Here is a 12,085-nt window from a genome sequence, read left to right on the forward strand (position 1 = left end):
ATTATAGAGGTTGATATTTATTAATATAAATTTGGTAAAACTTTGTAAAGTTTTGACTTGACACAAATCTAATACACGGAATAAAAAGGACCAGAAGGAGAGTAGGGCGTTTCGGTGCCCAGGCTCATCTGCACCCGGTTAGAAACAAATTCGTAAAAAATTCAAAACAAAATCAAAAAAATCCAATTTTTTTTGTGTGGTAGACAATTTGACGAGTGAGGCCCGCTCCAAATTTCAAGTCATTTGAACATCTGAGAAGCTCTCAACAAAAAAAACAAATTGGACCAAAACAGTAAACTTTTTTCCGGACCCCCAATTTGTATTTTTTGCTGAGAGCTGCTAATATGTTCAAATGACTTGAAATTTGGAGCGGGCCTCACGCATCAAAATTTCTACCGCACAAAAAAAGGATTTTTTTGAATTTTTCTAGTATTTGTTTTGATTTTTTTCATCAGCACGGGTGCAGATGAGCTCGGGTGCAGAGATGGATTTTCGCCGGAGGGAGTACTGTATAAAATATGAAACTACCTAGTTTTTCTTTGATAAATAATCACTGTTCACATCTATTTCTATGCTTATCGAGAAAGATGGATTATTTTCACATCGAACCGCCAAATGAGTTGTTGCACTTGTTTGTCGTACTGAAACACAGACGAGTGATGGAACAATATGTTGGTGACGAATTTATTCTGGAACAAGTTGAGAAACACCATGGATGGTCTTTTTTTTTTACAATAATGGTTTAGTCGCATCAATTAGACCAGAGTAGACTTTGAATCAACAAGAACTTACTTGAAATTTTCACAACACAATACAAGAAATATTTTAGTGTTACATTATAGCGTTACAAGGCCTTAGACAAAGTAAGTGTATCGTACCTTATTAGTAAAAAAATCCAAACCATTTCCGCTCCACTTGCTTACTTTAAAAAAAATAAAAATTTCTAAACAACCTTCTGCAAAAAACACACAAAAAAACTGGAGAATCCCAAGACAAATATTTTCCTTGGTCTACATGCATATACATGGGCATCTAGCCACCAGATGTGGGGAACAATTACCTCACCCATTCATTCCACTACACAACCGAAAAACAAAAGGAGGAAAAAAGGGGGGGAAAGGAAAACAAAACCAACGCAACTGTCACCTCTCCCACTCCTTGATGGATGCTATTTAGCCATGCCCTTCCCCAGGACCAAACTCTGCCACTTTGTTCGGTTCTGCCCCCCTTTTGCTCGCCTTGCCTCTTGGTTCCACCCTTCTTCACGCCCCTCCTCACTTGCACCAACACTGATAAGCACTCTCACTTCCCTGTGACCTCTCTCCGTTCTCCTCACTCCCCAGCCATGGCGGCTGCCGAAGAAGGCGCACAGCCACTCATGTATCAGGTAAGCAGTTAAGGATTTTTCAAGATATTATCATCTTCGTTTGTCTGCTATGTTTGTTTTGGGTTTCTTATCACTGCAAGATTCTTATGAGGTTTCCATGGCTTGGGCTTTGCTGTTTTTCTTCAGACTGTGGCTCTGAAGGTCAGCATCCACTGTGAGGGCTGCAAGAAGAAGGTCAAGAAGGTGCTCCACGCCATAGAAGGTAGGCATAGATCAAGAAGAAAAATATAGTAATGCTTAGATGAAGAAAAAGAAGAGAAAACAAGGCAGAAAAACAGTTAAAAATGTTCAGCAAATCCTTTGAAAGCTCCCTAGAAAGGCAGTGATAGTGTTATTAGATTTATTTCCTTCTTTCTGCAAAAAGGCTTTGATTTTAACTTCAGCTCAGTAAACTAAAGAGCATGTAACTGTTTAAAAAATTGCAAGTGATGTTTTATGTGTGTACCCCCTGTATTATTTACTATGAAGGGGAAAAGCAGAGGGTCCCCTGTTTCCCTCACTGAACCCCTTCTAAACGCATTGAATTGGTGTTTAGTAGGTTTGTTCTGCACATGAAAGTGCTTATGGGATGTAAATTGTAAGGGATTTAGAAGAGTGTGTTCTTGCTAATTTCGTTGCGCTGTTTGCATCAACTGAGCAGGTGTGTACAAGACGGACATAGACACCCAGCAGCACAAGGTAGTGATCGTTGGCAATGTCTCCGTCGACGCGCTCGTCAAGAAGCTCATCAAGACCGGCAAGCACGCCGAGCCGTGGCCGGAGCCCCTTCCTCCCCCCTCTGACGCTAACCCGCCTGCCAGCGGAGGCGGCGGTGGCGGCAAGAAGAAGAAGAAAAAGAAGAACAAAAACAAGACCGCCGAGCCGGCGGCGCCGGGTGCCCCGACGGCGGAAGGCGCCGAAGGCTCTGTTCCCCCAGAGAATCACGACCACGCGGGCACGTGCGATGAGGCGTCCGGCGACGAGCAGCCTCACCAGGTTGAAGGCGGCGACCCACCGAAGAACCCGGGTGCCGGAGACCCGCACGACGGACGGGCCGGCATGGTCGCCCCTTTCGCCATGACGCCGCAGGGCATGCAGCCCATGGGACCCAGCGCCAATGCCTCCGGTGGCGGCGGTGGCGGCAAGAAGAAAAAGAAGGGCAAGGGAGGCAATAACGGCAATGTCAATGCCAACGGCGGAGGCGGCGCCGGTGCAGCAGCGCAGATCAGCCCACAAGACGCGCCCGCGAATCCCGCCACAGGAAATGCCAGTCAGAATCCCCCCGCCGTCGTCGACGCCGGGCCCTACCCGCCCGCCACCGCAATGAGCTACCCGGGCTACTACGGCAGCGGCGCCGGTGCAGGGCACATGCCGCCACCGTACGCCATGAGCTACAGCACCTCGCACCCGCACCGGAGCAGCGCGTACTACCATCCCATGGCCGGTGCGGCCTACACGGGCGGCGCCGGGTACTACTACTCAACGGCACCGGTGTCGGCGGCGCCGGGGTCGTATTACATGTTCAGCGAGGAGAATGCCAACGCATGCAGCGTCATGTGAGATTGTTCGTTAGTATTTAATTGAGGTTAGATGATTAATGAACTGGTCCCTTGTAATTTAAGCAACTTTAGCTGGTGTTAGTATGGTCATCTTGCTGTTGTAAGCTGCAACATTCTTGGAGCTTGCTTGTATTGCAACCTATTCATGGCATGGCAATTGGCTGTGTCAACCAAATTGCCGGTCAATGTTGCGAGTTGATGGAAATTTTGGCATTGAACATTGGCTTTGGCAATTTGAGATCGGATTTTTAATGGCATCTGAAGTTAGGGGAGAAAAATGCCACTTCCATTTGTGCTTTGTGATTCGTGCGACTAGTGCATAGTATTGCAATACATTTTATGCCGAGGTGTTCTCATTGGGGGTTCCTTTGCAATCTAGAAGTGTCGGCATGATTGTTGCAATTTGGAAATGTTTGTCGGGTTGACCATGCGGTTATGAGGTTTTTTGCTTTATGAGTAGTCCACATGTGGAATATTTGTATCCGTTTTTACCGTTTTTCGTAAATAACAGGGCAATTCTCTTCAACTAAATTAATTGATGGGGTAAATCTTTTGCATATGTTTCAGAAAAATACCATGTGTAAGTACTTTTTGTCAAAAGGAGAAATGCTGAGTGGCATGCATATGTATACTCAAAGATTCTCTCCCGAAACCAAACCCCATGCATTTTATTTTCTTGTGATAATGTAAATGATTGATACCTTATGAAGCAAAACTGTTTTCCTAATATATATTCGAATTACTCGCGCCAAGAGCTTTTAAGAAATACTAATCTTGGATAGACTTTTACTAGTTTAAAATCCAATCAGTTTCATTTTTAGTTGTTTTATTCACTTATTTCAACCAATTTTCACAAGTTTCACTTAAGCAGAATTGTCATTTGTAACATTTATTTTCAACGATTTGATCATTTATTTCACTCCCGTTGTTTCATACTCCCTTCGTTCCTAAATATAAGTCTTTTTAGAGATTTCATCAATATGGACTACACACGGATGCATATAGACATATTTTAGAGTGTAAATTCACTCATTTTGCTTCATTTGTAATCCCTTATTGAAATCTCTAAAAAGACTTATATTTATATACATTTGTGTGTAGTCCATATTGAAATCTCTAAAAAAAACTTGTATTTAGGAACGGATGAAGTACATTTTACATACTTATTTCTATACCGATGGCATTTGGTCAAAGTTAGTTATGTAATAAATTTGTATTTTCAATCAAAATCTTTTTTCACTCAAAATTGATTAAATTCATAATTTATGACATGTGTTATTTGCTTGAAATGGTACTGAAATTGTGGAATATGTGAAAAGGGGGGATTTGTGAAGATCTGCATGAAATGATACTGAAACTGTGGAAGACCTCTAAATTTGCATCAATCACACTTTTGAGATTACGGCGATGAGTGGGCAAGATAGCTAAGAACATCTTGAGCTTCTTTTATCTCTAACTCCCAATCTACCTCCCTAGATTTAACTCTCAATAATTTCTAGCTTATGGAGAGCTTGCATGTCAAACTAGTCCATCCCCTAAACTTAACTCCCAACTTTATTTTAAAGTCATTTGAAATCAATTAAACATAAAATCCATGATTAAACAACATGACATAAACTCCATGATCAAACATAAAGCATAATTAAACATAGACATGGCATAACTCTCAGTACTTCTTCTTCAACTCAAACTCAGCAATGTACCTCCAAGACTCCTTCATAGGGCGCATGCTGGTCTTATTTGGTGCCAGGTGCCTCCCTTTTGTACCCTTTGGGGGTCTGCCACATATTATTAAGGTTGTCACTGTTGTGGAAGTCGAAGGAGGAGATCACCATGATGGCCTTGCCATTCTTCGCGGCCTCAGTAGCCTCCTCCTCATCTATATCAACCTTTAGCTTGGAGATGCGGGGGTGATGGTGGAGTCATGGGCAGTCAGCGGCAGTGAGGAAATAGTGGGGAGAGATTGCGGTGGAAATGCATCTCTTATATACCACAATTTTTTTTGTGATTAATGACAAACCAATGGAGATGACTAACATGTTATCAAAGTTTCCCTTTGACACCATCTTTGTTAGCTCTTACACTCCAAGCATAACAGTTTCACCAACACTTCTGACTCCTTTGATTTGCTTTTGCACTACTGTCTCGGTATAGATCTGGTACTTCCGACCAAATCTAACCAGAACATATGAGCTAGGACTTAGGCATTTCTTCAAATATTTCGTTGATAACAACTATATCAAACCCGATAGCTCAGAGACTTGGTTTTTCTCTAGTAATACTGACCTAGTTCAAACTTCGCTGGACAAAGAGCCACCTTTCTGGTCTCATGACCATGTGTTCTATTCTCCTGGTACTTATTGATAACCCACACGTATAGGGGATCGCAACAGTTTTCGATAAGTAAGAGTGTCGAACCCAACGAGGAGCTAAAGTTAGAACAAATATTCCCTCAAGTTCTATCAATCACCGATACAACTCTACGCACGCTTGACGTTCGCTTTACCTAGAACAAGTATGAAACTAAAAGTACTTTGTAGGTGTTATTGGATAGGTTTGCAAGATAATAAAGAGTACGTAAATAAAAAGTAGGGGATGTTTAGATAAAGAAACAATAAAGTAAATATAGCGAGTGTGGAAAAGTGGTGGTAGGAGTTGCGAAATTGCCCCTAAGCAATTGACTACTTTACTAGACCGATAGCAAGTATTATGTGGGAGAGGCCACTGCTAGCATGTCATTCCTGACTTGGAATTCTATGCACTTATGATTGAAACTATTAGCAAGCATCCGCAACTACTAATGTTCATTAAGGTAAAACCCAACCATAGCATTAAGATATATTGCTCCCCCTTCAGTCCCGTATGCATCAATTTCTATGCTAGGTTGAAGCTTCTGTTACTCTTGCCCTCCAATACATAGTTCTATCAACATACAACTAGCCCTAGGGTGTGATCCACGCGCGCAATCATATGATGGGCACCAAAGGACAGCAACATAACCACAAGCAAATTAAATAAATCATAGAAATTCATCAACCACCATAGAACAATGAAAATCTAATCAGACATCATAGGATGGCAACACATCATTGGATAATAATATGAAGCATAAAGCACCATGTTCAAGTAGAGGGTACAGCGGGTTGCGGGAGAGTGGACCACTGTAGATAGAGAGGAGAAGGTGATGAGATGTTGGTGAAGATGGCGGAGGTGTTGGTGTAGATCGCGATGATGATGATGGCCCCCGGCGATGTTCCGGCGCCACCGGAAGCGAGGGGGAAAGAGCCCCCTCCTTCTTCTTCTTCCTTGACCTTCTCCCTAGATGGGAGATGGGTTTCCCCTCTGGTCCATGGTCTCCATGGTGTGGGAGGGGCGAGAGCCCCTCCGAGATTGGATCTGTCTCTCTGTCTCTCTCTGTTTCTGCGTTCTTAGATTATTTTCCCTTTCACCATTTCTTATATTCCCGAAGATCCGTAACTCCAATTGGGCTGAAATTTTAAAACGATCTCTATCCGGATATTAGCTTCCTTGCGGCGAAAGAAGGGCATCAACCACCTTACAGGTGGCCCACGAGGGTCAGGGGCGCGCCCAGGGGGGCCAAGCGCGCCCCCCTGCCTCGTGGCCACCTCGGGCACCGTCTCGCGTGGATTTTTCTTCCCAAAAATCATATATATTGCAAAAAAATCTCCGTCAATTTTTATCCCGTTTGGACCCCGTTTGATATGGATATTCTGCGAAACAAAAAACATGCAACAAACAGGAATTGGCATTGGGCACTGGATCAATATGTTAGTCCCAAAAATAGTATAAAAAGTTGCGAAAAGTATATGATAGTTGTAGAATATTGGCATGGAACAATAAAAAATTATAGATACGACGGAGACGTATCATCATCCCCAAGCTCAATTCTTGCTCGTCCTCGAGTAGGTAAATGATAAAAAGATAATTTTTGATGTGGAATGCTACCTAGCATAATCTTGATCATATATCTAATCATGGAATGAATATTAAGATACGAGTGATTCAAAGCAATAGTCTATCATTTGACATAAAAACAATAATACTTCAAGCCTACTAATAAAGCAATCATGTCTTTTCAAAATAACATGGCCAAAGAAAGTTATCCCTACAAAATCATATAGTCTGGCTATACTCCATCTTCACCACACAAAATACTCACATCATGCACAACCCCGATGACAAGTCAAGCAATTGTTTCATACTTTTGACGTTCTCAAACCTTTTCAACTTTCACGCAATACATGAGCATGAGCCATGGGCATAGCACTATAGGTGGAATAGAATGGTGGTTGTGGAGAAGACAAAAAGGAGAGGATAGTCTCACATCAACTAGGCGTATCAACGGGCTATGGAGATGCCCATCAATAGATATCAATGTGAGTGAGTAGGGATTGCCATGCAAAAGATGCACTAGAGCTATAAGTATATGAAAGCTCTAACTGAAACTAAGTGGGTGTGCATCCAACTTGCTTGCTCATGAAACCTAGGGCATTTGAGGAAGCCCATCGTTGGAATATACAAGCCAAGTTCTATAATGAAAATTCAAACTAGTATATGAAAATGATAACTCAAGAGACTCTCTATATGAAGAACATGGTGCTACTTTGCAACACAAGTGTGGTAAAAGGATAGCAACATTGCCCCTTCTTTCTTTTTCTCTCATTTTTTTCTTTTTTTCTTTTTTTAGGCTTCTTTGGCCTCTCTCTCTCTCTTTTATTTTTTTGGGGCTTCTTTGGCCACTTTTATTTTGATAACCTAACATGGGACAATGTTCTAATAATAATGATCATCACACTTTTATTTACTTACAACTCAATATTACAACTCGATATCTAGAACAAAGATATGACTCTATATGAATGCCTCCGGCGGTGTACCGGGATGTGCAATGATCTAGCGTAGCAATGACATCAAAAAATGGACAAGCCATGAAAACATCATGCTAGCTATCTTACGATCATGCAAAGCAATATGACAATGAATGCTCAAGTCATGTATATGATGATGATGATGATGAAAGTTGCATGGCAATATATCTCGGAATGGCTATAGAAATGCCATGATAGGTAGGTATGGTGGCTGTTTTGAGGAAGATATAAAGTGGGTTTATGGTACCAGCGAAAGTTGCGCGGTACTAGAGAGGCTAGCAATGGTGGAAGGGTGAGAGTGCGTAGAATCCATGGACTCAACATTAGTCATAAAGAACTCATATACCTATTGGAAAAATCTATTAGTCATCAAAACAAAGTACTACGCGCATGCTCCTAGGGGGGTAGATTGGTAGGAAAAGACCATCGCTCGTCCCCGGCCGCCACTCATAAGGAAGACAATCAATAAATACCTCATGCTCCAACTTCGTTATATAACGGTTCACCATACGTGCATGCTACGGGAATCACAAACCTCAACACAAGTATTTCTAAAATTCACAACCACCCACTAGCATGACTCTAATATCACCATCTTTATATCGCAAAACTATTGCAAGAAATCAAACATATCATATTTAGTGATCTACAAGTTTTATGTAGGCTTTTATGACTAACCATGTGAATGACCAGTTCCTGTCATCTCTCTAAATAGATATAAGTGAAGCAAGAGAGTTTAATTCTTTCTACAAAAGATATGCCCATGCTCTAACAAATCTAAGTGAAGCAAAAGAGCATTCTACAAATGGCGGTTGTCTAAGTAAAGAGAAACAGGCAATCCAAACTTCAATAGATATAAGTGAAGCACATGAAGCATTCTATAAAGCCATACTGAAAAGATATAAGTGAAGTGCGTAGAGCATTCTATAAATAAACCAAGGACTATCTCATACCAGCATGGTGCATAAAAGAAAAATGAAAACTAAATGCAAAAGACGCTCCAAAATTGCACATATGTATGAACGAAACGAATCCGAAAACATACCGATACTTGTTGAAAAAAGAGGGGATGCCTTCCGGGGCATCCCCAAGCTTAGACGCTTGAGTCTCATTGGATATTTACTTGGGGTGCCTCGTGCATCCCCAAGCTTGAGCTCTTGCTTCTCTTCCTTCTTCTCATATCGAGACCTTCTCGATCATCGAACACTTCATCCACACAAAACTTCAACAGAAAACTCGGTAAAATCCGTTAGTATAATAAAGCAAATCACTACTCTAAATACTGTTGAAAACCAATTCATATTTTGTTTTTGCATTGTGTCTACTGTAATATAACTTTTTCATGGCTTAATCCACTGATATAATTTGATAGTTTCATCAAAACAAGCAAACTATGCATCAAAAACAGAATCTGTCAAAAACAGAACAGTCTGTAGAAATCTGAACATTCACCATACTTATGATACTTGAAAAATTCTACTAAAATTAGGAAAAATAAAAAATTTGTATAGTAAGACAGTGCAAAAAGAATAAGAACCATTTTACCTTCCAGCTAAAAATTTAAAATCGCGCACTACAGCCAAAGTTTCTGTCCTGCACCGTACAAACCATCAAGCAAATGTAAACATCCTAAAGGCAAACCTTGGCACATTATTTTTATAATACAAAGGAATTGTACAAGGGGATAATTATTTTTGTTGAAAAGTTTCTGTAATCAAGATTCACAAAGTTTCTGTGAGCATGAACAAAGTTCAAGGCTAGCTCCCACTTCAACAATGCTTGTCTTTCTCACTTTCGCTTTCCTTTTTGAAAAAGTTTTAGGTTCCCCTATTTATTTTTGTTATTTTTAAACTATATAAAAGCACTCAACAGAAATAAATGACTCTCTAAAACTTCTGGGTTGTCTCCCTGGCAGCGCTTTCTTTAAAGCCATTAAGCTAGGCATGTAGTTCTTAAGTAATGGATCACCCGGATCCCAAGGTATATCAAAGCCAATTTTAATTAACAATGATTTGTAATTTAGTGGTGAGCACAAGGTAACATATATCATGTAATGACGAAGTCTAACTCTCTTCCTATGCATCGGCATGTCATAAAAGAACAATTCATGCACACAAAGTAAAGGCCAATGCATAGTATAAACAGTTTCTTGCAATTTTATCATATTGGAAACATAGAGAGGTGGAGATATAGTTCCTCTCTTATAATAATTGTAAGTAGGAGCAGCAAGAACATGCATATTATATTCATAAAAATCATCATGTGCAACGGTAAAAGGCAACCCATCAATATATTCCTTAATAAGAGCAAACTTCTCCGATATAGTGTAGTTTGGAGAATTCAAAAAGATAATAGGACTATTATATGTGGGTGCAATAGCAACAATTTCATGTTTAACATAAGGAACTATAGCAAATTCATCTCCATAAGCATAATTCATATTGGTATCTTGGCCACAAGCATAGCAAGCATCATCAAAAAGGGATATTTCAAAAGAATCAACGGGATCATAACAATCATCATAGCAATCATCCTTCGGTAAGCACGAAGGGAAATTAAACAATGTATGAATTGAAGAGTTACTCTCATTAGAAGGTGGGCACGGGTAGCTAATCCGCTCTTCCTCCTCTTGTTCTTCGCTCTCCTCCTCATCTTTTTTATCCAATAAGCTCACAATTTATCAATTTCTTCTTTCATAAACTCCTGCAAAATATTAGTCTCTTCTTGAACAACGGAGACTTTCTCAATAAGTGCATTAATATAGGAATTGTATTCATAATTCTCATAGCAATATTTTAATATAGCAAAATTTTCAGGCCTATAAACATCATCATCAAAAGCTTCATACTTTTCAAACAAAGATTCAAGTTCATAAGCACCCTTAAAAGCAACAAATTCTTCTATTTGTTCCACATCATAGTAATCATATATACCTCTAGCATAAAAAGCCAAGGTTTCATTATCATTAAATTCACATGAAAAGGGAAGGTGTGGAGCCTTCATCCTAGAGCAACAAGTATAATCATACCTCAAGCATAGTTGCCTAGTATACCAGTACAACATATAAATTTGATCCCATAATAGTTTCCTTTTTTGTGTCAAGCAATAATCCCTAAAGTATTTACGTTGATCCAACGTTACTCCCATTACCAGATTGAATGGGGTTTTCTCAGAATTATCAAAGTAGTACATAATATTTTTCACATGTTGAGCATCGAGGGTTTTAGGAGGTTCCCCATCTCCATGAGTAGCAGGTACACCTAATTTTTTTTTGGTATTTCGTGTTCCATATCCATAACTAAAGATATAGAACAACTAATAACAACAAATAAAAATTACTTAGTGATAAAGCAAACAAGTACACACGAGAATATTCACCCCATGCTATTGCTCCCCGGCAACGGCGCCAAAGAGCCACCTTTCTGGTCTCATGACCATGTGTTCTATTCTCTTGGTACTTATTGATAACCCACAAGTATAGGGGATCGCAACAGTTTTCGATAAGTAAGAGTGTCGAACCCAACGAGGAGCTAAAGGTAGAACAAATATTCCCTCAAGTTCTATCGACCACCGATATAACTCTACGCACGCTTGATGTTCACTTTACCTAGAACAAATATGAAACTAAAAGTACTTTGTAGATGTTATTGGATAGGTTTGCAAGATAATAAAGAGTACGTAAATAAAAAGTAGGGGCTGTTTAGATAAAGAAACAATAAAAATAAATATAGCGAGTGTGGAAAAATGGTGGTAGGAATTGTGAAATTGCCCCTAAGCAATTGACTACTTTACTAGACCGGCAGCAAGTATTATGTGGGAGAGGCCACTGCTAGCATGTGATCCCTGACTTGAAATTCTATGCACTTATGATTGGAACTATTAGCAAGCATCCGCAACTACTAATATTCATTAAGGTAAAACCCAATCATAGCATTAAGATATATTGGTCCCACTTCAATCCCGTATGCATCAATTTCTATGCTAGGTTGAAGCTTCTGTCACTCTTGCCCTCCAATACATAGTTCTATCAACATACAACTAACCCTAGGATGTGATCCACGTGCGCAATCATATGATGAGCATCAAAGGACAATAACATAACCACAAGCAAATTAAATCAATCATAGCAATTCATCAACCACCGATAGGACAACAAAAATCTACTCAGACATCATAGGATGGCAACACATCATTGGATAATAATATGAAGCATAAAGCACCATGTTCAAGTAGAGGGTACAACGGGTTTCGGGAGAGTGGACCGCTGTAGA

At 40.1% G+C, this 12,085-nt stretch overlaps 1 protein-coding gene across 1 annotated transcript; it reads left to right on the plus strand.

Annotated features, from left to right (window-relative positions):
• The first annotated feature begins 1,207 nt into the window (after positions 1–1,207).
• On the plus strand, positions 1,208–3,215 carry LOC119365088 (heavy metal-associated isoprenylated plant protein 35-like). Its single transcript, XM_037630691.1, has 3 exons — positions 1,208–1,387; positions 1,514–1,589; positions 2,028–3,215. Exons 1-3 carry the CDS (start codon positions 1,346–1,348, stop codon positions 2,924–2,926), a joined length of 1,017 nt encoding a protein of 338 aa, XP_037486588.1. The 5' UTR covers positions 1,208–1,345; the 3' UTR covers positions 2,927–3,215.
• Positions 3,216–12,085: the final 8,870 nt, after the last annotated feature.

Source organism: Triticum dicoccoides, chromosome 1A, assembly GCF_002162155.2.
Source record: "Triticum dicoccoides isolate Atlit2015 ecotype Zavitan chromosome 1A, WEW_v2.0, whole genome shotgun sequence".
Lineage (NCBI taxonomy): Eukaryota > Viridiplantae > Streptophyta > Magnoliopsida > Poales > Poaceae > Triticum > Triticum dicoccoides.

Excerpts from the sequence above, each read along its gene's own strand:
- LOC119365088 (XM_037630691.1), top strand. The coding sequence starts at position 1,346 with ATGGCGGCTGCCGAAGAAGGCGCACAGCCACTCATGTATCAG. Across the intron at positions 1,388-1,513 it reads CACAGCCACTCATGTATCAG|ACTGTGGCTCTGAAGGTCAG; the intron begins GTAAGCAGTTAA and ends GTTTTTCTTCAG. Across the intron at positions 1,590-2,027 it reads GGTGCTCCACGCCATAGAAG|GTGTGTACAAGACGGACATA; the intron begins GTAGGCATAGAT and ends TCAACTGAGCAG.